General features: G+C 40.2%; 1 protein-coding gene across 1 annotated transcript; it reads left to right on the forward strand.

The window, feature by feature from the left end:
* The first annotated feature begins 394 nt into the window (after positions 1-394).
* Positions 395-25493, forward strand: LOC104503451 (unconventional myosin-Ie-like). Its single transcript, XM_010146577.1, has 13 exons — positions 395-556; positions 1281-1366; positions 1957-2038; positions 3095-3201; positions 6885-6983; positions 10858-11002; positions 14539-14653; positions 15336-15505; positions 15974-16119; positions 19900-20046; positions 21592-21749; positions 22557-22649; positions 25285-25493. Exons 1-13 carry the CDS (start codon positions 404-406, stop codon positions 25491-25493), a joined length of 1710 nt encoding a protein of 569 aa, XP_010144879.1. The 5' UTR covers positions 395-403.
* Positions 25494-27323: the final 1830 nt, after the last annotated feature.

Below are 27323 nucleotides of genomic sequence, written 5' to 3' on the forward strand. Positions count from 1 at the left end.
GCCCATGGCAGGGGGGTTGGAACGGACGTATTTCAGTTTAGGGAAGCTACAATACCAGCTCCCTTTGAGGTACTGTCACAAATTAAGCAGAAACAAGTGAAAAGGAAGTATTTCAAAGTGTTGTTCAATAGCAATCATTGTTTCCCCCATCATTTCCCATTGTCACTGTCATTACATGAAGTGGCATCTCTGCTGAAACTATTTGCATGCCAGTGTACAAATTAATCTCTGCTGTGAACTCTACTGGGAATTCTGCCTGCTGTGACTTTGTTCTAGTGCTTTTGTGGCAAAGATAATTTTCTGTTTCAGAGGAAAAACGTGGTGTAATATTTTTTTTTCACCCCCTCACTTCTTTTGCTGCTTTTGTTATTCTTCTCCAACGCACTAGAATCCCCCTGGGATTATGAGCATTTTAGATGATGTGTGTGCCACAATGCATGCAGTGGGAGAAGGAGCTGACCAAACGCTGCTTCAAAAACTCCAGATGCAGATTGGGACTCACGAACATTTCAACAGCTGGAACCAGGGGTTTATCATTCATCATTATGCTGGAAAGGTAATGTGGAAAGTTCTCACTGAATTCTGCGTAATGTAAAGAACAGAACAGTAATGAAAGGAAGGGGGAAGCCCTGTAGAGGGCTGTTTTGATTTTAAGTAGATTATCTCAGGAGACAGCCCTCCATTCACAGTGTAGGGAGCTTAGAACAAATATGCCCTGACATCCCTACTTAGGAGAGCTGAGTCTGGGCCTTGCTGCTGTCAAACATACTAACCAGAACTTAATGGTAAATGCAATAAACAAACACCCTGTGTCTTTTATTAATGGTTGGTTATAGTATCTGAACTCTTTAAATTTACTGCTGTAGAAGTGCTCCTTAGGTGATGATATGCCAATAAAACTAGGAGTGTAATGTACAGTTGTATCTTTGGGTATATTTCTCAGACTATTAGTGATTTCCTGCAGTTATAGTTAATAACAGTAAAAGTTTATGTGAAAATTTTTCTTTGATAAAAACGACTGTGCAATTCACTTGTGTTGTATTCCATTCACTAGCTCCAGAAGTCATGGAATTTAAATATATGCATGAAATTCCTTATGTTTGCTGTGAAAGAGTTAACAGATAATACATGCAAGGATTTGGTGATCATTATAGTAGCTTTAAGTTATACCAGACTAACCAAAAAGTTCAGAACAGCTACTGATGAGGATAGAATTTAAATTTTCTTTAAATATTGGGTTCTCAACTTACCACAATCAATCAATTTCCACCTTGGCCCAGGTATCTTATGATATGGATGGATTCTGCGAGAGAAATCGGGATGTTCTTTTCATGGACTTGATTGAACTCATGCAGAGCAGTGATTTGTACGTAAGCAAAACTTGCTTAAAGCTAGGAATAATGTGCTAATTGAGATGGTTGCAGAGGGCTTGACTTCTCTACCTCACAGCTTGCGAATTCATTTGTATAAAAGTGGAAATAAGGCACCACTGCAGTAGAGCAGTATCGTGTTGTATCGACCTTTGTGTTCTGCAGATCTGAATAAGTAAGGTACTGCAGTGTCAGAATCACATGGTACAGTGACAGCTTGTTTTGGCTTCAGAAAAGGCCGTCAGTGATTTGGCATGCCCTTAGAACAGGCACTGTTTTAGCATATAGAGTAACATCTTTTTGTTATGTATTTTAATGACTTGATGCTTACTTTAAGAAACGGACATTTCTTTGAGTCTAGAAGTCTGGGCTCGTGTCTTCTGAGGTTCACCAAAATAGCAAGGGCTCTCTGTGAAGAATGAAGCTCTCAGAAAATACTAATCTTAAAATAGATTTGATACAACTCCATATTAATAGAAACAGCTATTTGTATTCTGCTCAACTACCAACTTCTACAGCATATTCCTTGACCTTCCTGTATTAAATATCTTTCCGCCCCAACACTGTTTTATTAATTCTTTCCTAGGCCTTTTATAAAGGCTCTGTTTCCTGAAAATCTTCAAGTGGACAAGAAGGGCCGTCCTACCACTGCAGGCAGTAAAATCAAAGTATGTCTAGTTTTGCTGTTAGTATGTAATTATGGGGAAAAAAGGGGGGGGGAAATGTGGGGGTGTGTTTGTGCATAGATACCTAAATTTTTAAAAAAAACTAGTCTTTGCTGTTCTTTGCAATCAAGATACTCCCCATGTCTATCTTTTAAAATGTCTAGACAGTAAAAAGTGGTGAATTGGTTTAGCTGTTAGAATCATGTTTTGCCCAGCATCACTGTTCATTAGATGTTTTGTTCATCTGCATTCTACAGCAGTGAATCTTCCAAACGAGCAATTGATGGTAGCAATAATAGTACTCTAGTCTTTGCTGTTCTTTGCAATCAAGATACTCCCCATGTCTATCTTTTAAAATGTCTAGACAGTAAAAAGTGGTGAATTGGTTTAGCTGTTAGAATCATGTTTTGCCCAGCATCACTGTTCATTAGATGTTTTGTTCATCTGCATTCTACAGCAGTGAATCTTCCAAACGAGCAATTGATGGTAGCAATAATAGTACTTGCATGTGCATAATGAATGAGCCCCTTCACACAGCCACTTGATTCCCTACAATTAACTACAGATAACTGGTTTCTTTATAGTGCAGAAATGCAGCAGGGCCTGATCCAACGCCCACTGAAGTCAACAGAAGTCTTTCTACTGACCATAATGTGCCTTGAATAAGGCAGCAAGTGTTAGAAGGCGAGCATCTTTTTGGAGACCGGTTGCAAAATAAACGCTTAGATTACATGCTTGCAGACTTGGGAGATCTAGATTTTATTAGCCTCTTTCCTCCTGTTTCGCCCTGACGGTCAAGTTCACCTGCGGTATTCCTTGTCACTCCATGTTTTTATATAATAGTTTAAATAAATTACATAGCTGGAGATAAGGGCGCCTTCTATTTACTCATAAATTTTTCATGAGGTGCATATTATCCCAAGACACTGGAGAAAGATGGAAGTCAGCTGGATCCAGTCACCTGGATCATGAGCAGACAGTTGATAATTTTTAGAATTCTCTCACAGGATTTACTCCATTGTTCAGCTCATATCCTTTTATTTTCCCTCAATTTTGCAGAAACAAGCAAATGACCTTGTTGGCACTCTGATGAAGTGTACACCCCATTACATCCGCTGCATCAAACCAAATGAAACAAAGAAGTCTCGAGACTGGGAGGAGAGCAGGTATGGAAAAGCAGAGTATGTAATAAGAAACAGTGCTAATATAAAAAAAAAAAGTCACAAAAAATCATAATTTGTAATTATGCAGCCTCCAGAGAAACAGAACTAGATACTATAAAACCTTCAGAAATGAAATCTGGCATGACTTCTCCTAAACCTTGAAGATAAACTGTGGTTACTTGGTCTAAATTAGCAGTTAGCTTTTCCTCTATCAGTTACAAATAATCATTTACATAACAGTAACACAATCAGTGTATTACACTCAATTTTCCATGTAGAATTTGCAGACCAAATGCATTACATATGATTTCAAACTTTTGCTTTATGCTTTGAAAAGCTTCTATTAGTTAGCTAAAAAGCCAGCAGGATGCCTGCATCTCATGATATTATGTATCAGACTTACCAGAAAGTCTGTAGTCAAGAATGTATAAGGTTCCTTCTTTGTGACTGCTGAAGTTCATTGCCAAGCTTTTTAACAAGAAGTCACTACCTTATCATATCAGGTGGTTATATAGATGTAAAATGGATGTCTAAATGATCCGTTTTGTGTTTTCACATGTTTTAAGGCATCTTTAACTATGTGGTGCTTTATAGCATCTTCCTATTACCTGAAAAAAGGTACTTCTCCTTTTTTGCCCTGAGGTAGGTGATCAGCACACAGCATGTCTGCTATGTGAGGTTCCAAGATAGCATTTATTACTATACACCAAGTAGTTTTGGTATTGGTAAAAGTGCTGATAAAGCAACTGGTTATTTTTATCAGGGTGAAACAACTTGTCAAGTCTGATAAAAAGCATTCTTGACCATATCAACCACACACCAGAATTCACTTCCTGCCATTTGGCATGCAGACTGGCCCAATTACATGCAGATGTAGAGCACTTACAGAAGCCACAGTTGGGGCTGCACTTGAAAGTGTCCTGTAGGCCTTGGCAGTAAACTAGACCCTCTTTCTCTAGAGCTTTTCAACCCCTGAAAATCCTACTATGCAGCACCTAACTTTCCACTGACACTGGGGACCAAAGGAGGAAATTTAGTGATCCCAGAAAAAGTATGTCTAAAACTTCTAACTGTAAGTTGAAGGGCTTTTAAAAATCAATCCTTTAGGTATTGGAAAACAGGCCTATTATTGTGGAAGGTGTTGCTAGGAAACCAATGAAGCAAACAAAGAAACGCGTAGTCCTGAGAAAAGGCCAGCTTTCAGGAAACCCCTTTTGGAGCAAAAATGGGCAAGATTTCTTCTTGTTTTCCCATAATGAGGAAGATACTTGGCAAATGCAGCAGCTACTGATAACAAGTGAGATACAAAGGATAATACTCTATCAAACTCAGACACAAAACAAAGTAGTTCTTATAATTGTAATCCTTCATCCCTGTGCAAAAATCCTAACATTCTCTCCCATTTCTGACTGTGATTTCCCCTATATTACTCTGGGACCTCACGTAAGGATAGATTTCCTGTAGCAGTTAGCGACGTGCCTGCGGAATAGAAATTTATATGTGTATCACAGCTCAAACTTAACCTTGTTTGTTGTTGCATGATTTTACTGTGGGAAAGTTCTGTGTTGAGGGAAATAGAAAACAACTGAGTTTATGGGCTATTTTGCTGAATGTTGGTTTAGGGCTTTTTGTTTCCTTCTGTGGTAGCATAATGCTGTATCATACTACTCCCTTTACATTGACTATGGCAGCGAGTGTATGTCTAATCTGCTTATTAGTAGCATGTTACTAGACTGTGAAAATGTTACTGAAAAAGGGAAAAAGCCTTCACAAAGCCTGTCTTACTTCATGCTCACAAAAGCCATGTCACTCCAGCTTTGTACTGCTGTTGAATAATTCCAGAATATTTAGCACTGCAGCACAGACCTTGCGTAATATCTAAACCTTGTATAATACCTTAGCTATTCCAAAAATTGGGGTGTTCTTGAAATGTGTTTTTGTTCAGGTCCTGGCACAGCCACTTGAACTTGTATTCAAAATTGCTGCATTAGCTGAATTCCCAGACCCTGACCTGCTTGAGGTTGATGCCTGGAGAGAGATTTTCAGTGTGTATTTTCTCAGAAAGAAAAGGAAAAACAGAAAAGTGTCTCAAATTCTCTGTTGCTGGACACTAATACTGGCAGGACAGTAAGAAAATGGGAGTAATACTGTTGCTGCAGTGCATTATTCCAGATGTGAACAGAAGAGAAAGCTATAAACAGGAAAATGTATTTTTGTCCACCAGCTTTCTACTGCACCAGAATTCCTGGGGTGGGCACAAAATGTATTTTATTCCTTGCACACAGCAAGATTAAAATGTGCAGTATTCTTTATTACAAGCTAAAAAAGCAGTATTGCTCATCATTCAGTAAAATACCCCTCTTAGATGTTCTTTAAAAAGGAGTAACTGAAAGACTTTTGTCATTTGTAGCATGGGATTTCAGAAGTTTTTTTTCCTTTCTACTGTGAGTCATGTGAAAAGAATGTCTCAACCATAAAAAAGGAAAAAAGAAATCCATGGGCAATACACTTTATACTCAAAATTAACATTTCAAAATAGCTGGAGAAATAACATGGAATTTACCAAGGGTTTTTCAGGGTTTGATAAACGTTTTGTAAAATCAGAGAAATAGTAAGCAAAACAAAGTGAAATGGCCCTCAACAGGCTCACATTTTTTTATATGTAAACTTTTGCAGGGCTAAAACCTGAACAAATCGTGTAATTCTGACTGAAAGCTAAAGCATCTATAATGTGCCCTGTAAAAGAACAGAAGCCCCTGAACGCCACATGTCAGTTAAAAACTGACATTGCCTCTTCCAGCCACATGACTTAGATGAGCAAATTCAGGAAATGCAATGGAAAACTGCAGGAGTCAGGCATTATTAAGGAAGCTAACTGCAGTTCTTCAAATTGCCAGGCATTAAGGAATAGACTAGCAGGATATGTAAGAAGGAACATTAAAAAGTGCACCACAGCTCCAGAAAGGGCATGTGCAGCAGCGTCCCTCCACAGCCATTCACGCTTTCTGTGGATCCTGTACCAGTGCTGGTTTGGTCTGTAATTGAAGTACGTCATGAGCAAGTTTACAAGGCATGCTTCAGCCAGCCTTGTGCCTATCCTCACATCCTTCCTTTGCACCATGATAAAATTTGGAGGAACAACAGTTTTTCATGAATCTACTGGCCTGGCCTTCTCCTTTCTGATTCTTTGTGTAATCAAAGTGTGGCATCTGGGGCTTTCTCCAGGCATCAGACTTGGTCCTTTCTGCAGAACAACCGAAAAAGAGCTACTGTGTGCTACTGTTGATGTTTCAGCTACCTAAAACATAGGTGAAACCTACAGTAAAAGAACACAAAACAATTTCTCACTCCCTTGGATACCTTGTATAGGTAATAGTTACTTGGCCTTCTAAGCGTAATAATATTAGTTAAGAAATTTATACATAAATTAAGAGATGGGAAGTTAATCTCAGAAAAAGTGCTAAGATAAAACTTGCTACATATATATCAGCCATGTAGTCTGCAGGCCTTGAATATTTTTCCACTGTGCAGTGTGCATGGTAGTGTGCAAGAATAGATTCAAATACCTGCACATGAATTTTAGAAGCCAATAGTCTTTAAACTGATACGGACTTGTAAGAACGTCTCAATCCACAAATCTGCTGAAATCAAATGGATTGTAAATCTTGCACTGCTTTTGTCCACAGGGTAAAACATCAAGTGGAATACTTAGGTCTGAAAGAAAATATTCGAGTAAGAAGAGCTGGCTATGCCTACAGGCGGGTTTTCAAGAAGTTTTTGCAGAGGTAGGATTATACTCGTTTTGCAGTATCACAGCGCAGTTGTTAATGTGATGAGGAGGAAGACACGAAGTTGCAAGTTTTGAAAGCCACTTATTTCCTGCTTAACCTTTCCTTTTTCCTCATTTACCTTGCTCATGATTTAGGTTGCACAGAGATTTGAAAGTGTCTTCAAGGCTGGCTTTGTATCTTTGATAGTCTTTTAATTTTTCTGTAAACTTGCCTAAGCCCGCAGTTCTTTTTGAAGAAAAGAAGCAGCAGCCCCATGAGAGGGCTCCTCAAAGTTAAAAAGAATTCAGGCAACTTAGTTATGAGCTGCAGAGCCTGGGATTTGAGTGTCTATCTGCTAGCCCTTGTTTAAAATGTTACTGCTCTAGCTGTCCCAACTCTTCTTACCCAGTTACAGAAGATAGCTAAAGAAATACATGCCTGCCACTTGGGTGTAAAGAGTGACCTTAAATTGCCCATCATATCCTTTCCACTGGTGTTCAAGCAGCTGGGAATGGTTACAACTCAAACCACTGCAGCTGCTCGCTGAATGAAAGCAAGTCAGAGCTCTGTAAGACGGATCCTTTTTTCAGTGTCTTAGGACCAGCTGCTAAGATGATAAACTACCTCCACTAATGAAATCCTCTTAAATAAGAGCAATTCCAAGATTCATACAACATTCAGCTTCTGTTTTTTAGAAATTTGAGGCATACAGCTAATACGTGCCCAAAATGAGCCATTACATGACAAATCGGCTTTTGTTGGAAGTCTTTGTGTTACATTTGAGAATATAAAACCCAATCAATTGTTGCAAGGAATGGACTATAATTAATCAGAAATCACAGAACAAAGCCATTGATAATACTTCATGACAATACAGAGAATGTTCTAATCATCTAGTAATAGACAGGCCTAAAATATCTTAAAGTATAGACACAGTTTTCATTACGGAACAGTTTTAAATCCCTTTTTCTTCACGATCTCCAAGCACAGACATGTAAACATGAATATGCTTCAAGCTTCATTACTTAACAGCACAGCTGTTGTTGAGACAGAATCACAGATTAATAATGTGGGTGAAATCTACCCTCCACACTTGTTGAACACTGATTTGAGAAGGCTGTGCAGGTGTAGAAATGTGCCTGAGAGGTCAGCACAAAAGCAGGCTATGTGGTACTTCTGGAAGGTGAATAAATTTCTGTATTTCACTTTATATGTAGAGATCCACAGGCACTGAAATCTCTATGGAATTCATCCATTTGTTTCAACTTAGTCTTGTTTAATTTAACATTTTCTTATGAGTAAAACTCTTCCTGCACCCTTTCCATTCACAGTTCCCTAACATCCAGAACAAGCTCTGTTCTGACACCCTGAGTCAGTGTGAGTAAAAGCGGGCTGAGGCATGGGATGGACAGGAAATGCATGCTTGTACACTTGTTTTCATTGGGAGCTCCTTGGCAGCTCCAGATAAGTGGTGATTTCTGGGCTGAATAGACTTCTATGTACAACATTTACATTTGCATGCAAAAAGCCACAGTCACTGAAAAGGCCTATGTGTTTCAAAGCATAACCGATCTGAAGGCTGAACTCCATACTCCCATATTTAGACATAAGACCTAACTGCTTACTGTGAGTTTATAACAGATAATTTGAGGGGGGCAGTCATGATTTGAAATTGTTTCAGAAGCATTTTAAGAAAACAGTACTTGTGCCCAAATCCCCTGTAAGATGAAATTACACGAGCTCGAAAACCCTAGATACGTGGTTGTTGACATGACCAGTTGTGCTGGGAGAACGTTAACGACACCAGTTTAATGGGAAGCATGCACAAGAACATGAGAGGAAAGTGCTCCTTCTAAACAGCAGTGATCAATGGCAGCATTGTCACCTTACAAATCTGTGAAATGCCCAACATGAAATGCATGTTGTAGAATAATCTTTTTCTTCTGCCCTGTAGGCTTGTCACATCAGTAAAATGTATGAAGTTAATCTGAGTTTATGAAAAAGGAGAATTTCAAATGTATTCTTATTTTGTACCTAATACCTTTACTTATATTTAAAGGTCTTAAGTCATGTTTTTCCCTGTGCCCTCCTTTACAGCTCAGAAGATGTAGGAAAGAATTTGCAACATGCTGAAATGTAGTGTCAGATTCTGTTGTGTGGAAGGTAGCAGTTTCAAATATCTTTATTAACATTAGCTCCTTTAAATTCAGACTTGCTTAGACCCCCTATACAACTGTACTGTTGGCAGTACATGATGAACCTGCAAAAAAGGCTATTAATTAATTAAGCTGGGAGTTACTTTAACTTACAGCTCCTTCCAAGGTTACATCTATTTATCCCATAATACTGATAAATTACGTAAATATTTAAGTGTTCACATTGTAAACACAGATTATGTATAATACACTCACTATTTGAGATGGTACAAGAGCTACTTTGTTACACCATCATGCATAGTACCTGAGCACTTGTTAAGGACTAATAGATTTGAACGGGTAACATCAGCAGACCCTTTTGAACGCTACTGAATTATTCATAAGTTAGCTTTCTCTTTCAATATACTTGCTATTCAGAGGTGTTTGAGTTTTGTGTTATGTTCTTTTTTAACGGTTTGCTACTTTTCTTTGTGTGGTATTGTTAAAGTTGCATGACACTGTTTCTGCTTCCTGGCTGGATAACATTTTAGAGGTGACAAGAATGAGTAATGAACGTTTCCTTAATGAATTTTCTAACAATTCCTTGTGTGATTTTTGAGAACATTTTATTAGGAGCTGCCTAAATCTTCTTAAGGAATGACTCGTGAATTACAACAAACTGAATTCCATACTTTATCACTTTCCTTAGTTGAATATTTCTACTAATAAGCATGATTTAGTTTATATAACGCAAGTATGCTTAAGGCATTAAAAAAATTGTCAAGAGTAAAGAACATGAAAGATTTGGGGGAGAAATTTATCACAACACATTCAGCTGTTCTCCAGTCTCCTTGTCAAAGGCATCTAAATAGCTGCTGCTGGAAAAGTCACATCCACAGACACACTGAGGCAGCTAAAGCCCATCAGTGCTCCTTGGTGGGCAGTGGAACAAGGCAGCTTTGTAACTCCAGCATGGCAGTTCCAGACACCCAGGTTAAGTTTGAGAAAGTGGACTGTTTAAAAGGGGCTGCAACCTGGCATCCATCTCATTTTCAAGGCTTAAAAAGAACAGCATGAGAAAGAAGACTACTCACCTCTTCCTATCAAAGGCATGGTACTACAGCACTATCCCTGCCTCCTTCCCTAGCCTTTTGTGTCGTCAGTTCCCAGTGTTCCCTCCAGGTAGCACCAACATATATCTTCCCTCTTGTCCCAGAGGCCAAGACAAAGGCTTTCTGGGGTAAAGCCAAGAAGGGCTCCTTGCTAAATGCAGACCAGCTGTTAAACGGGTGGGTTACGAGTGTGAGCTAGCCACTTGCTTAGACATACAAAAAGCCTTCTTACGAATATGACAGACAGAGAAGGCTTGATTGGGAAATCGGCCATGTGCTTGGGAATGAATCTAGATTATCAAGGGTGTAGGTACTTAAATCTGGACCCTAAATCATTGCTAGTAGATAACCTTGCCCTGGACTTAAGGAGATCACAGCAGAACTTTCTGTAATTAACTACTGGGGTTACTAAATAGTAACAGCATCTGAAATGGGAGACTCTGGACATTGTTGCCCTTCTTATTGCAGTAGTTTGGTCTTGCTAAACAAGTAACATCTTAACACTTTGCATCTTCCCACGCTTCAAGCTTCTGTAAGCCCTGTTGAAATTGTCAACCTCCCTCCAGTGCAGTACTGACTAAGAGTCAGTGGTAATCTGCTGCTGCTGTTTCATGTTTTGATCTCTTCTCCTTGGTGGTTAAGGTATGCCATTCTGACCAAAGCAACCTGGCCTTCCTGGAAAGGAGAAGAGAAACAAGGAGTTCTCCACCTGCTGCAGTCAGTCAACATGGATCCTGACCAATACCAGCTTGGAAAATCCAAAGTCTTCATCAAAGCTCCAGAGTCTGTAAGTGTGGCTGAACATGGGTCTTTGTGGAACTGTTTTGCTGAAATAAAAGGCCTGTATACTCAGAAGTCGAGCATGATATATGCTAAGGTGGGAGAAGCACAAGAATGTAAGCCAAGCTGGGCAGGTGTCTCACAGGAACAGTGATTCTAGGCACTTTTATAGCGGACACAGCACCTAAGGAGCCCGCATGGTTTTGACACTAATACAAGGAGCATTAAATGCATCAAGAAGAGGAGATGGGATGTGAAGATGCTCTGGTGTAAGGTTGCACATGGTGACATTCCATCAGGGGATCTCCCCTATGAAGGAATATCATAGCATGAAAACCTACGTACGACCACTAGCCCAAGAACATAGCTTCTCAGTACAACAACTATGGATGAAAGTAGAATAGCCCCCAGTTATAATTAAGAGAAGTTATGCACCATTGATTAAGTCACTGTGCCAGAATGACTGCAACTTGAAATCCCATTCAGAACATTAGGGAGGCATCATAAGGTTGGTTTTACCCTGTGGCTGCTACAGTGCACAAAGTCTGTTGGAAAACTTTTCTTACATCACTGTTCAGGAAAGCTGTGAAGGAAAAAACTATGCTCTACTCACCATCGTGCATTCCTTATGTATCAGAAGCAATCGGGCTTAGTTTGTATGCCGTACCTTGCAGTTCAGCACTGGGGGGATTCTTGGTGCTTCACCTGAAGTTACATGTCAAAATAAAAGCAGAACACTTCTGTCACTACCATGTTCTTTTCCAGAAACATTTTCTGCTCTGCAGAACAACAGTAATTCAGGCAATGACACCATTTTGCCCAGTCACATGGGAAAATCTCTGTTAAAGGGAAAAAGGTAATAATTCTCCAAGTCAGAATAGAAACGGTGTTGTTTCTGCCATAAATAGGATAAGATAGTTTCATCTCTATTCAGGAATAATGGGACTTTATGTTCCTGCCATCTTAGACACACATTTATATTAATAAAGCATATAGCAGTTAGGTTATCAGAATACTTAGGTGCATGTCGGCAGAGCAGAAAATTCTTGTACAGGATTAATCTTACTTAGTCATTGGAAGCAACACCTTAGCTAGCCAGTTATGAGGAAGTATGAGCTGTATCTCCTGCCTCTGTAGCACGGGCCATGATCTATTTCCTGAGCTTACTGGGGAGTTTTGTCTTACAAAGCTGGTGCAATAGCTTTGCATGTCAGTGGATGTCTTTGACATTGTCTTGTGACATTAGAGTTGAGTTGTAGTGCTTTATCAGTGACCTCAAGTTTATTACAGGGTGGTGGCAAGTACACATTCTGGTCAAGTAGTTATTTGAATTAATACAGGCAACTTAATTGCTTGTAATTACAAGGGACCAGAATCAGTAATTTAAGCAACATCTTCCGGTCCTGTGTTCATTATCTTACACTGCAGCAAACCTGATTTTCCTTGTTTTCACTGTGAAATTATTTTGCATCTGTGCTGTTCACTGGAGTTAGTAACAAACCAAATACAATCCTAGTTTGGGAGATAAAGAAGGGAAGAAACCAAAATAACTCACGTGTGATGACTGTTTTCTCAATGTTATCCTACTTTATTGATAAATCAAAATTTTGAGGTATTTTTGGTTTTAGTTTTTTGTAATAAATCCTACAAGGAACTGTCCTCCTTTCCTAGCTGCTGAAGTATGATAAGCTTGGTATGGTTGTCCCTGATAAGAGCTCAGGTTTCAGCAGCCGTATCTTCACCAGTGGGGTGGGTTTTTTCAAGGAAAGAAATGAAATATTCTGTACCCCAACATACAGGACTCGGTTGTTTCCAAGAGGAGGAAATTGTTCCAGCAGATGCATCTTCCTATTCTAATGCATTTCTGCAATAACAAGTCCCAGTTGCATGTATATGCCATTTAGTAGCATATCTGTGAGTTCTACTGGAGGGCGGTTCTGCAGGTTAAGACAACATGAGGTTGACTGGAAATAGTAAAACTTTTTTGAGGTTGCATTCTGATCTTAATTTAAATTAAGACTTTCAATCACTTGATACATTTTCTTCAAAAATTTGGGTTTTGGAGGGGAAAAACACAGCAGGAAATCAGTTTGTAAACAAGTATTAAAAATAGTAATTTTAAGATGAAAAATTTTTTGAGCTGAATATTCTAAAGCTGGCTTTAAATCTTTTGGTATCAAAATCATCTCTCATTTTACTGTGACCTTCAGCTGACAGACTATTTGGCATTGAGATTTTGCAATTAGCATTATTGTTAGAGAAATAAATGGTGAGTGTTCACAAGAGACATCAATATTGTTACTGTAAACTGAATTGTACAAGGCCTTGATCATGGCCCTGCTGAAGCTGAGGAAGTTTTTGCATCAGGAGCACTCATGACTCTGTGCTGAAACCCTATCTACTGCTTGTGTGTTTGGGAAGAGATTTTTTTAAGTTTGCTGTAGATGGCGAGTTGCCAACTGTGAAATAAGGTTTTATGGGTGGCAGAAAGGAGGCTTCGTTATTTACATTTCCATCAAACACCTGTAAATAATTCTGTACAAGAGCAACTGAGGTTCTGCAGAAATGGTTTGCACTAGATCAAGTTTCCTTTTTAAGATGAATATGAACAACAGTGTTTTTCTAGATCTGCATGGTTGAGGGCAGCAAATTAAGAAATGGCTGTAAAGCCCAGGTTTGCTTCTTGACATACCTGTTTTTACTGATTTTACTTTTTTTCAAAGCTAGAAGAGAAGGCTTTATGAATATTTAACATGCAGTAGAGGGAGATAATAAGCAACAGTAGTGTTATTGGACTGATTTATTACTGTGTTAGCAAAATGCTTGTCCGTCTGATGAGACAAGAAAACACTGGAGTATGTAAAAGGTTGTAGTGAAATATGCTGTATTCTACAATAACTACAAAATTTTTCTAGTCGTTAAATTTACATATATTTTAGTGGAACCTGGGAAATTCTCAAGAACGGGGATGCACCTTCCATTTCTGTATTGATAAATCAGCATTTCCTCTTGAATTCTGACAAAATTTTAGACCCTGAAATACAAGATCATAGTTGTAAACCCTGCAGCCAACTGACAAACCACTCCTGGGAAAGAATGGAGCCAACGGACATGAGTATGAAATTCAGATAGGGAAGGAAGTTGCATGTGAATGAGTGCATTATTTTACACATTGCACAGATCCCCATAGACATGGTGATATTCTGACAAGAGAAATGTGAATTTTGGAGATTGTGACAATGGAGGCTGGATGGATGCCCAGTGGAGAACATTGAGTTGCACCAGTAGAATATTTCGGGGAGAATTCAGATTCCTCTTCCTTCATCATTGGCTATCAAGATTCATGGGTGCACTGGTAAGCACCAGAAGCACTCAAGTGTCAGAGATTTCTCCCAGAAAGGTTATGTAACATTCTACTTGTGGTAGAGGCACCAGCTTGGATCTAGAGTGAAATGCACTGAAAAGTTGTTGAAAGTAAAATACAGATTTTTCTTGAACTTTTCATGTAAAAAGTTTGACTCACCCTACTGTCTCTTTGTACAGCTATTTTTGTTGGAAGAGATGAGAGAGAGGAAGTATGATGGGTATGCCAGGACCATCCAGAAGATATGGAGGAAGTATGTGGCCAGGAAGAAATACGTACAAATGAGAGAAGAAGGTAGGTCGTAACTTCTGATGACATATTTCACACACAATTCCAGGAACAGAGAGTGTGCCAGGGATGAAGGGAAGCATCTCCATCTCTGTAGAGCAAACCATTGCACTGCAGATGGTTCTCGGAATGACTGCGAATTGTTGGACCCCTAAGGCACCACTGATAAGGTTGGCTGCTCAGCATGCACGGATTTCTTGGACTACCCAGTGTTTCACTCTCAAAATGAAGCCAGACTGAGCAAGACAGACTGGGGACGTTCCAGGGGAAGTGAAAAAGGAAAAGCTTTCCACAGTTATACAGGTCCTAGGTGGCCTGTAGCTGATACAAATCAATCCAAGGACTGTAGTGCTTAGTTGCACGTGTGACCTGGGTTATGTACGTGAACACCATTCTGGTTTTAGAAGAGTTAATCTTTAATTTCCATCAATGAGTGAGAAATTCCTTAGTTCCAAAAGTGCTCCCTATTCATCAGAATTGCTGAGCTTGCCATCAGGGTATTTCATTAGGAATGGATAAAATAATCACATGGATCCTTATATAAGGAATTAGTAGCAGTGCTTTACTATTTTTCCCATATTATAAACAATTTGGTTATCACTTTTTCCCTAAAAGTTCTGCTTGAAAGAGTCACCTCTGAGATAATGAGTTTAGAAAGCTAAGTAAATGTTTCTTTTTGGTATTCAAGCATCAGATCTATTGCTGAACAAGAAGGAGAGAAGACGAAACAGCATTAACAGGAATTTTGTGGGAGATTACATAGGCATGGAGGACCATCCAGAGCTACGCCAGTTTGTGGGCAAACGGGAGAAGATCGATTTCGCAGACACCGTAACAAAATATGATAGACGGTTTAAGGTAAGTTTAAGAGCAACATCCACTCATGATTAGTTGTGCTAGGAAGTTACAGGCATCCTTGCCATCCTTTAACAGAAACTCCGTCATGTTAGTGTCATACCATCTAGCGTACCAGCTTGAAAATGTGTCTTTGACCTCAAAGGCACATAGGGAAGCAGTTACACCCCTGTGATCGGAACATTGCCATTGTCAAACCTGTTGTCCCAGGATGAAGGCTTTATGGGACTTGCTGGGCAGAAAGCTACATTAGTTAGCAAATGGGGAACAAAGCTACTTTCTTGTCCCGTGGAACCTCACTCTGAGGTCAGGTGATTAATCACATCACTTTTTTTTTTTTCTTTCACTTGAACCAAAGACTAACAGTATTGCCCCAAATCATAGCACATTATGTATCTCTGGAACAGCAGCACAACACTAGTGTATTGATCTCTGCATAGCCATGTATTTTCAAACAATGTTGTATTTCAGAGCGTGAAGCGAGATCTCATCCTCACTCCAAAGTGTATCTATCTGATTGGGCGTGAAAAGATAAAGCAGGGTCCAGAGAAAGGCCAAGTGAAGGAAGTCTTAAAGCGAAGGATGGAAGTGGAAAGAATTCTTTCAGTTTCTTTAAGGTCAGTACCTTGAAAATATCCTTCAGTTGACAGAGAAATTTCTGTAGGACAGGGGGAAATAAGTCGGTTGATGAAGGGTGAGTTTCTTAAGCTGTATTAATTGAATCTTGTAAACAAAGAAAGCTGAAGCCTTATTTTCACTCCAGACCTAGTAAGTGTGTTACAGCAATAGATGTTGATGTTTATAGCCTGACTAGTTAAAATGTTTCACTTACACTGGGTCTCACCTATCTGGTGTGTCCCCCAGAAAGTATTCTGTAAAGCATGTATTCACCATGCACACAGGCAGGTTCTAGTAAGTTTTGGCTCAAACTTGTATACCCAGAAATAATCCTTACTTAGAGAAGTGCACCTTGTACGTGGCCATGGCTTCCTAATGGGGCAGTCTCTCTGGTGAGCTACCAAAAACCTTTATTTCTAGTTGGGTTTCACATCACTTCTGTTGACTGAATGTCAGGCCAGTCCTTGACTGCAGGAACTGTCTGTGAGGTGTCCACACAGAGCTGAGAAACACAGTTAGCTGAGCAAAATGAGGAAGAACCTGCCCATGAAACCAGTGGATTCTTGTCTATATAATTTCATCCCTTTGAGGATGAGTGAACAAAGTCTGGACTCCTCTGCAGTTCATTGTAGTTTATCAGAGCTGGTAGCTGAGTGTAATTTGATAGAAAAGAATACCAATACAAGGCAACAGGTGTACTTCAAATATTGAAATAAATCATACGTCTACACTTGAGTGCTGTGTATTGATAGCTACTGCAGAGGTTTTTTAGTATATGCTTATAAAACAGTTCCGTTAGCATAGCCAGGAATCTTCTCACAGACATTATCCTGTACTTAAAACCAGCAGATTTCACATTTTCACAGAATTCTTCACAGCCATTTCAAGATTAGGGGAGGGTCTCCAAGATGTGTCTCCTCACAGTACCCTTTTCAAAATCCGTGTTTTATCAATCACAAATCTTTATAATAACAACTGCAACGCAGCAGCTGTAGGAGATCAAGGTTGAAGTTGAGAGTGGAACCTGTCTCTTCAGTGCTCCAAGTTTGGACTGTGCGCTGTGCAATCCTTGAGCAGATTGCAGCCAGACGCTTGAATTGGGCCTGTAGCATTCCAAAGGCATAGTCACATTGAGTCAGCTAAAAGGATGGCTGCCTGCCAAGTCAGTGAAAGCTGTTACACTCCCTCACATGTAAATAACAGTTCCACAGAACCTTCTGAAGCAAAACCAAACGCATTTAGTTCAGAGGAAATACGTATGTTACATTATGACTAATCATGTTTTTAATTTACCTTACTGATTTTATTTTGTTGTAAAAAACACTGGGTTTTGTATATGCAAAAAGTAGATTTAGAATTACAACCTTTCAAACTGTCCAGGTATTCCTCCAAAACCAAACTGTAAAATCTTAGGGGGCGAGAGGGCTTTTCCCTGTTACCATGTTAGTATGGCCTGGGTTCAAAATGCGTCTTAACCAAGGGGTCTCTTCACTCTGTACTGAAGTGGCTGCAGAGGCTGTAAAAGTTACTGTTTCTCTCAAATTACAGATAATCTTGTCTCGGTGACAAGAGCTTGTAATAAAATCCCCTTTATTTAGTACCTGTATTACCTACTGTGTATTTTTTGAGGGGAAAAAAGCCAACAAAAAACCCAAAACAGTTTTTCAGATGTCAGGCTCATAGCAAAAATTGCGGTAGTTGTAGCTTACGTGCTCTGAAAACTCCAGTTTGTTACACATGTAGCTTAAATTTTCTGTACCTCTCAGATAATTGATTTCTAACTGGCTTTGAAGTGAATCTCAAACCTCTGCACTGGAAGAATATAATTGCAGCAGCATTCTTTATGAGCTTTCCAGAATGGATTTAGCTCTATTCTGTATTGCAGCCTTGAAGTTTTAGAAGTTTCAATTCTTAATTTGTTCTGTTTTTCATGCAATATTAAACTAAATCAATACAAAATGAAATATATTGTAAATGGAAGGAGGAAAGAGGTTAACCGGATTCTGGCATTGCTATCTAAACAATATCTCAAGAAAGCAGTGTGCGACATCGATGTAAGCTTGTATCACTACACCTATACACAATAAGGGCAGAATAATTATCACTACTGGCACGTATTAAAAGCCGTTTGCACTACATAACAGTTTAAATTACTGAAGGAATGCAAGTGCTCAACTTGGAATTTGTTCAGGGTACAGGAAATGGCAACCCATACTCTCATGGAAGTGTTCTTGAGTTTTTAGTAACAATTGAAGCTTTAAAATTCTTCTGATAAGGAGTGACACAGGACATCCCTACAGCATTGGGAAGTCAGAATCTTTGCCAGGTCAGAAAATGTAGGGTCACTGCCAGGATAATGTTTACTGTAGGTCTTGGGCTTTTCTTACATGTCTCTAGATTTGCTTGGTGATAGGACAGGATGTCATGCTCTTACTCCATTTCTATAGATTTCTTACTGATATTTGAATGCTAACTAGGTAAGTTTTGTAGTTTCATATATCTTTTTGCAAACTATGGGAAAGACTTCAGAAGTTGAAAGAAGAATATGGAGTATTACAGATGGTAGGTAGATTCTTAGAATAACAGGCAGTGATACAACTCATCTTTTACCTAATGTCTCAGGTGGGTTAGGATTGTATCTTCATACCTGACCACCAAGAGCACCTCTAGCAGCACTAGGAAGCTGTTTTTAATTCTGCATAGGAAAGTACTCACAGTCTGCAGAGGGAGGCCGTAGTCTCAAGTAACCAGAGGAAAAGTGAGGGTCGGAGAGCTAGACCTGACCCCTCTTCCAGATTTATAGAGTCAGCAATCAGGCAAACCAGCTGGGAGAGGAAAAGGGAGGAGCATGTTCAAAGGGGAAAGGTGTTGATTGCTAGGTAATTAGGATCAGAAAACAGTGATGAGGGCAAATAGACCTAAATTTGTCTCTGATGGAAGGTGGAGGCTTTTTTTTCTGAGCTGTATGTTCTTTGAGGTTTCTGATGTGCTATAATTAAATCACTTGTGGAGTTACTCTGAAATGTTGAAGAAATGCATAGGTAGATTTAGGTGGGAGATCAGCACTTTTGTGTGATGCAAAAGGCATTGAAAGAAGCTGTTTCTTAGCAATGCAGACATTCACACTTCTGAGTTACATATACTGTGGTTTCTTTAGGAAAAAATGGTGGAAACTCATAATGAATGTTAATTCCAAATCCAGCAGGATTTGAAAGGTCTGTTTCTTCAGAGAGAAATGCAAAGGGAGAGTGACTTTTTCACTTAGTAGGTGATATCTAATGTATTAGATAAATTGCTAATATAAAATAGTATTTTCTGGTATTAGTAATAGCAGCAGCAGATCATTCTCCCTGCAGCAGATTAAAGAACCATGAAAAGGAGCCTCACATTTTCTGCCAGGAATACTTTAAAATATCTAACTAATGCTCCTTTTTTCATCGGTTGCACTCCCATTTTGTGAACTATCACGCTGGTGCTGTGATGGTTATTTTGTGATAAGGTTAAGAAATTCTCAGCTCTGCACAGTTGTCTCTTCTCCAGGCACATGTTGGCCTACACTAGCTAGCATTCAGGTGGCTGCATGGGGATATGGATGAGACACTGAAAAGGGAAGCAGAAAATTAATCTACACTTAGAAAGCAACACTCCATAATTAATGCTGCTTGAACTTCATGTTCTTAAAAATTAACTACGAGTACTCTGTAAATGACATTTTAATGCTGGCTGTATTTGCTGATGGAATTTTAATCTGAGTGGTATATGCTCTGATTTCTTTTCAGCACCATGCAGGATGACATTTTCATTCTACATGAACAGGAATATGATAGTTTGCTCGAATCAGTCTTCAAAACGGAGTTTTTAAGCCTCTTATCAAAGCGATACGAAGAGAAAACACAAAGAAAACTACCTCTGAAATTTAGCAATACGTGAGTTATTTTCAATGGGCTTCTAAGAATAATCTTTGTTCTTGCTGCCAAGGAAATGAGTGAGTGCTAGTTGTTGAGCTCCTGACACTATGCTTTGTTTTAAGATAATAAGAGGCAGCACAGTGTTAAAATCTGTATGTGCAAGGAGATCAGACGTTCTGATTAGCTCGCCGTAGATCAGGGTTGCATCCGGGCCATCTGCCACTTTCCATGTCTGTGCATAGAAAGAAGACTTGCTTTCAGTCCACTGAACATGGGATCAGGCTTGACACAGCTTTGTGCTGCAGAGCAGCTCTGTGCCCGCAGAGCTGTGGCCCCACAGCAAGGGCCACACCAGTCACTGCACAATTAATGTGCAACTGTAGCGCGAGCTCTGCATCTCTGCTGGGTGCTCTTTCCTGTCATGAAAAGGGAGCATCCTCTTCCAGCTCCTTAACCTTGACCTGGGAGTGGAAACATCGTGATGAAGAGTTTGAAAGAGAATTCCCAAACATACTGTAACAATCTGAAAATCTGAAGTTTGTTGTGGGGACAGAGGACTGCCAAGTGAGAGAATAATTCTAAAGGAGCCTCGTTAAGTAAATGATATTGGGAAGATCATTTAGAAACAAGCCTGAAAAGCTGCAGGATGTTTGTTGTGCATGTTGGCTGTAAGAACATGCTGCATACTGTCCCAAGAAGCATGTGCTTTTGCGAATACTCCTACCCATTAGGCAGATTAGCAACAGCAGGCCTTGAATTTGTATGATAAAAGGTAACAGGAGATTTTTACTGTAGTTTGGAAAGGGTGTAGGAGGGCAATTGACCTGTGAAACATTTGCTGTCGTGTATACACTGGGAGTCCAAAGCCAGTTCCAGGAGTAAATTATTCTGTTCCTTTAAGATGTGATGTATTGTACATCTGAGGTCTTGCCCGAAACCAAACCATAAATTACTTAGCTCATAGCTAATTACAGTTCAAAGGAGATGTATAGTATGGAAATGCTGGGAAAGAATTTATATATGTGTGTGTGCATGTGGAAAAAAAAATTAATTTGGAAACAGTGAAGTAAATGTATGCAAAAATGTCTACTGCCATGCACAAGGCCCAGTCCTAGAGCACATACTGGCACATACATACCAATGTATATACATACATATACACATCTAATGCTACATACAGGACAGTGTTTAGGAACGGAACACTCCAGCTTGCTCTGTCTGCTGCAGAGGCAGCGGTGTTTGACTGCAGACAGATTTCTTAGGCAGACCTTTGCACGTTTTTCCTCAAAGCTCGCTCTGCTGTCCAGCCTCCACATGGTGTCTAAAACCTCCTTTGAGTGGCTCTATCAGTAAAGTGCAACCACCAGTTAAGAACAACATTTTCAAAGCATGAAAAAGTGACTTCATTAGGTGGTTTATGTAAGCTAAGTCACTCAGGGCATACAGTTTCTCAGTCTGCTTTCTGTATTTCTAAAACGTTACCTGCTGATAAGTGATACTGTCCTGACTTGACACAGAAGGGCTTTCTGTTTTTTTATTCATGCGTTCATGTGCTAACATTAGACTTGAAGTAAAGCTGAAAAAGGAGAGTTGGGGGCCCTGGAGCAGTGCTGGTTCTCGACAAGTGCAGTTTATGCAAGGCCAAGGAGAGATAGCCATTCTCAAACCAAGTAATAAAGTGCTGCAGATCAGCATCGGGCCTGGGCTGCCAAAGAATTCCCGTAAGTATGAACTTCCTTTAGAAATTAGTGAATGGTTTAGAAATTTAGAGAATGGTCGAGACTTTCTTTCCTTGCTTGCCTCTAGCCTTAACATGTTCTTTATGATTTCTCTGTAACACTTACTTAAAATAAGATCCAAACAATACAGCAGAATTCCCTGCTGCTCTACCATTGTGCTGGAATTCCGTTACTTTCACTATATACCAACTGCTTCTGAAATGTCTGAAATTCTTTGCCCTATGGCAGCAGAAGCGAGGGCATTTAATCATGTGGCATACTGTGAATGGCACAGTTAGCCAAGCATTGTGGGGAAGAGTGTTTCACTCTGCTTTGAGCTCCTGCAGTTCCTACAGTCTGGCTGGTGAAGAAAGGTCTGCATCAGGACAGGACAGGTGAGGTATGAGGAAGGGTAACCCCTGTATATCACCAAAGATTGAGCCTCTCAGGTTTTGTGTCTTACCTTTTTTTCATACTAACTGCTGACAGGAAACAGGGTAGTCGCAAGTAGTGCCAGCTACCTGTGATTTATGAACAGATTCATAAGGTAACGGCCTTTTGTTCCTCATTTACCTGTGCTCTTGAGACAGCTTTACCTGCAGCTGAACTAGATCACGAAAGGGAGAATATACCGAAGTTATCCTTGCTGCACGTGAAGCTTCAAGCACAACCCAGCCAGCACTGTAGGAGTCAGATTCCTCATTCCTGAAGATCAGCTCTTTCTGATCGGAGTGGGGCTCTGCCAGTCAGAAGGGCTTACCTGATTAAGTAATGGTGAAAGGGTAACAAAATGTTGCTGGTTTCTTTTAGGTCCTACTAGGCGGAACCTTACTCAAAGTAGAGGTTATTCTAACAGGTCTCAAAGTCAGACTTATCCTATGAGAGCCGCACCACCTCCTCCTGGTAAGTCCTCTTAGCCTCGGGCAAAACCAAAATTACTTTTGATTTATTCTTGTTATGTGGTAATTTTTACCCATTCGAAAATCATAGTAAAGGTTTAAAATCCTCTTTAAAAGTTCCTGTCCGGAAAACATACATTGTAGGAATTTTGAGGTGTATTGTTGGAGTCTGCAGACAACCAAACTGGTATTCTACCAGAGGTGTCCTGGTTCTCATGGATGCTGGCCTGTTCAGCCACTGAGCGTAAGACAATCTAAAACTAACCTCACAGCCTTCCCCATTGCCCTTTCAGGAGTAAAAGCTATACACTTACCAAGCCACAGACAGTGCTCTGCAATGAAACTGCTTTCAGGGCCAGTAAATAACAGAATACAATTTATGTCACATTGTCCTACCCTGTGGGTAACAACTTTTGTGTAAGCTGAATGCTGAGACCTATCAGCTGTGCCAGTAAGGAGCATGGCTTTTTCTGCATGGGATTGATGTCATTAGGGCGTTTCACATCTGCCCTTGAAAGATATGATTAATTTAGCCTGTGAACTCAGAGGGGAGAACAATGTTCCATTGATCCAACATTTCCCAAGTGTGGTCTGTTGGGTTTTTTTTTTAGCAAAGGGTTCTCTTTCAGTCAGCTGTTGTTTCTTGAGAAGCACAATGCTAATGCTATCAGTTGAGTGTGGAACCAGTCTTGGTCACCAAATTAACTAGGCAATTCCCAATCCTAGTAAAACTCATAGCTGTATGAGTTAAACTAAGACTGCATGATCTGCAAGAGATGCTTGTAGTGAAATGGGAAATTGCTGTAGTTACAGGAGTTAACCTGTCTGCAAATGCACTAAATATTCATTCAGGATGAGTTAAATCAAGGAAGTCTGGTTTAATATTTTCAAAAACTCTTTCAGCAGTTTCATAGCTACATGAAAAAGACAAAAACATTGGTTAAAGAAGCCTTGTGCCTGCAGACTGAGCCCAAACTTGCCTCATGTAGGTAAGGTGGTTTGGATGTAGATTTGCCTGCAAGTCCAAGGCACCAGTCCGGCCCATACCTGCAGTATGTCCTTTTGTAACCATATATCCCCCAGAGCCTATGACAGCTCCTGGCAGACATGTCAACCCACAGCACTGTTTAGAAGAGCCTGCCTCTGTGCAGCAAGACACTGGGCTAATTTACTGCATGGGATTGATGTCATCTGGTTGCTTCACCTCTGCCCTAGAGGCAAAAAATTAATTTGGCCTGTGAACTCCAAGGAGAGAACAATATTCCAGTGACCCACCTCTTCCCAGGTGTTCAGTTGTGGAGCTGAACTAGATTAGATGTTCCTGGACCAGTGAAACCACACTGTAGTGTCCAGGCAGGATAAGCGTAACCAGCTACTGAAGTTAAATGCTGTGTTGACCCTTATGCATTAGGGCATCATGTAAGCAGGTAAGTAGCAGTCTTTCATAGAGATCTCAAATGTATTACCGTAACATGGGGGTTTTGGTGGTGGTTTGGTTTTGGGTTTTTTTTAATTCAAACCCTTTGATAAAAGTAGTCAATTATAACTGGAAAAATAAGACTGAAGACAGCTGTTACAAAAGAGTTCCAGCTATATTGTCCAGACTTTCAAGGAGTCTGAGGCAATTGCATGATTTGGGCACATTCCTCCATGAAAGTCACAAACAATTCTCTTCATCCTGCTCTCACAGTGTGGGCCATCGTCCTTGATCATTTGAAATGCAGTCTGCTATTTTCATACCTGTTTTGAAATTAATGGTCCGGTAGCTGAACAGACTGTTACATATATGTTCAGAATAAAACAAACCTTTCTTTATAGAACCACAGCATATGTGCCACACTAGCTTGGGTCCCAAAGCGAGTTTTATGTATGAGTTCATGACTACATAAGCTCTGCCACAGTCTCAAGAGAGTATCAGAAGCAAAGACCAGCAGTTGAATGCAGTAAGGTTTTTCCAGGTCATGATTATGAGAGGAGGCTCTCTGCACAGCTATTCATTCTGCTACTTTTCAGAATGTAAAACATGAAGAATTTAGCTCCTTAGGCCCTGATCCTGCAGGTAGATGACACATGGGGAGTTTGGTTTAAATCTGAGTTAGAGGCATAATTATTTAAAGCCATTTACCCTTGTCATCACCCAGAAAATTCAAACTTCTTTTGAGCTATCGAAGTAGCAGCAAGGCTTTAAAACAAACAAACAAGACACCCCAAACCCTGTTGCTTGTTCAAATAGACAAATAATTATAGCAACTTAAAAAGCAGTCTACCCAGTATTCACGAAGATGGATGGAGTTTGAACTTAAAAAGAGATCCCCAGCAATTCTAGTTAGCTTTAGGTCAGCTCTTAACTGGATAAAATTTTGTGCGGTATTTTTTAAATAGCTCACATGTAACAACCACACCTCTAACATTAATAAAAGGTTGAATTCATCTGAGAGCTAATCCCCTTCCCTATTCATAACATTCAGGGCTTGAGCACAAGTCCAAGACGACATCAACCCAAACCAGAGCGCCAGCAGACTTGAAACTGTGTATAAATCACACTTCAGTATTTCAACATTACTGTGTTTTCAAGTTCCTTGACAGCTGAGTCTAACTGACAGCTGAGCTGGATGTGTTCACACTTTATTTCCTTCTAGGTCAGCAGCAAAATGGAGTAATAAATCCTCCCCAGTTGGTACCACTTCCCCATGTCCCAGGAAATCAACGGGCCAATCAGAAAAGCCTGTATACAAATATGACACGGCCAACTTTGCCACGGCAACTGTCAGGAGGATCAGGCAAGATTTCACAGCAACCAGAAAGCTTGGATTTCCTGAAAGTACCTGACCAAGGAGCAGCCGGGTAAGATTTTACATTAAAACTGAGAAATAAGTACCATTTTTGTAAACAGCTTCACACACTCAAACTGTTTGTGACTGATGAACTTAGTTTGTGTACATAGATGACCAGATTGTGCTATTGAGCTGTACTCAAAGGTATAATCATCTTCCATAGGGTTTCAAAACACATACTCCATTGCAGGCCTTTAGGAATGAAGGCGAACCAGTCCTAGTGTGGTATCTGAAACTTGCACGGTACCTTCTACTTACGGATATTAAGACACTTGGCAGAGCTTAACTAGGCCGCCTTCCCTTCTGGGTTACAGATCATACACGGGAGGTGTGGTATTTTGTGGCAGCTGTCATGCCCAGAAAGACTGACTAATACTCCTTTGGTTTCAGCTTTGACTCCTGACTCATCTATCAGACTTGTACTACTTCTTAGGAGGAAGGCTGGGCAGCATGACATTCAAGATGAGTCCAGCATCATTTGGACTTCTAAGCTTCAGCCTTCCAAAATATGTTACTATGATGATCCTACAGGATTTGGGGGTTGGCCAGGTCTTGTAACTAGGTGTTTCCCAATAGCCAAGAGTGAAAAGCATCAACACAATCACCAGAAGTAGCAGAAAGACAGAACCAAGAAATCATGGGCTTAGCAGAGGGAGGCAGTATGAGTTGTTCTGAACTCTGAAAGCAGCTGCTCCAGATCTTGACTGAAAATCCAGAAGCAGGCAAACCCTCTGATTTGTGGAAGTGATGAACAAATTTTCTCATCACATGTCAATTTCCTGTTAAAGCTGTTTCGCTAATATCAGACTCCATATTCTCAAGACAAAGTAGTTCATGTAACAACAACAAAACCCCCTCGAGCCATAGAATAAAGCCATTGTGATTTGTGTCAGACAGCTGTGACTGACACATGCATTAGTATGAAATGCGGCAGCCACTAAGTACATGATGAGATAGGAACTGTCATGTTGGGTTGGAAAGATGGTTGTCTCTTACCACAGTTCTAATGCTATGGGTACACACCACCAACCCCATCTGTTTCAGTCTTACAAGTTTACAAGGATGATTAACACATACTAAAGCTTCTATTACTTAATTAGCATATGAAATGGCAACTATAATCGATGTAGTCCAAAGGAAGAAAAAAAAGAAAACCAACAAGAAAACAGACTGCACTGGAATGACATCTTCACTGTCTGCCTGCGGTGTCACTGATAACCGTATGCTCAAGAGTGGTAGAAAAACCCCACAACAGCAGTAATAGCAATGAGAACGAGTAGGGAACAGGCATCCATCGCTCCACACCGGACAGCCTTTGTGGAAGTCAAGCTTCTCTACAGGGGAAGCCCCAAGACAGACAAGTGTGCTCAGTAACACGGCCTGTGGTTCCGAGGAGAGGGAGGAAGAGGGTGTTGGGGAGTGGGAGTTGGTGGTTTTGCTTTGCTCTTTTGGTTTTGTTGTGGTTTCTTTTTTCAAAGCAAGCCACAGCTGTAGACAACACGCAGCTGTAATATGGATGCTGCTGTGTAAGGCCCTGGAAAAGTAATTTCTTATAACTTAACATTCTGATACATGAGGTGCGGCCTGTCTAGCAGACCCCACAGAGTTGCATTTCCTGAAGTGAAAAACAGTATTTTGGTCAGAAAAGGTGGAAGGTGCCCGCTCAGAGGAGCGGAGTGCAGCCCAGTGAGGATAATTTCAGGTGGGCACTGAACCAAGCAGGTAACAATCTGGTTTTTACACCTGTGGCCTTGAGGAAGTGGTGGGCTACTCTAGGAACTGGGGTATTTTGACACAGCGTGCTCGGTTGTTAATGCTAAGAACGCCACACTGAGCACATGGGC

The sequence above is a fragment of the Eurypyga helias genome, unplaced genomic scaffold (assembly GCF_000690775.1).
Source record: "Eurypyga helias isolate BGI_N326 unplaced genomic scaffold, ASM69077v1 scaffold45112, whole genome shotgun sequence".
Taxonomy (NCBI): domain Eukaryota; kingdom Metazoa; phylum Chordata; class Aves; order Eurypygiformes; family Eurypygidae; genus Eurypyga; species Eurypyga helias.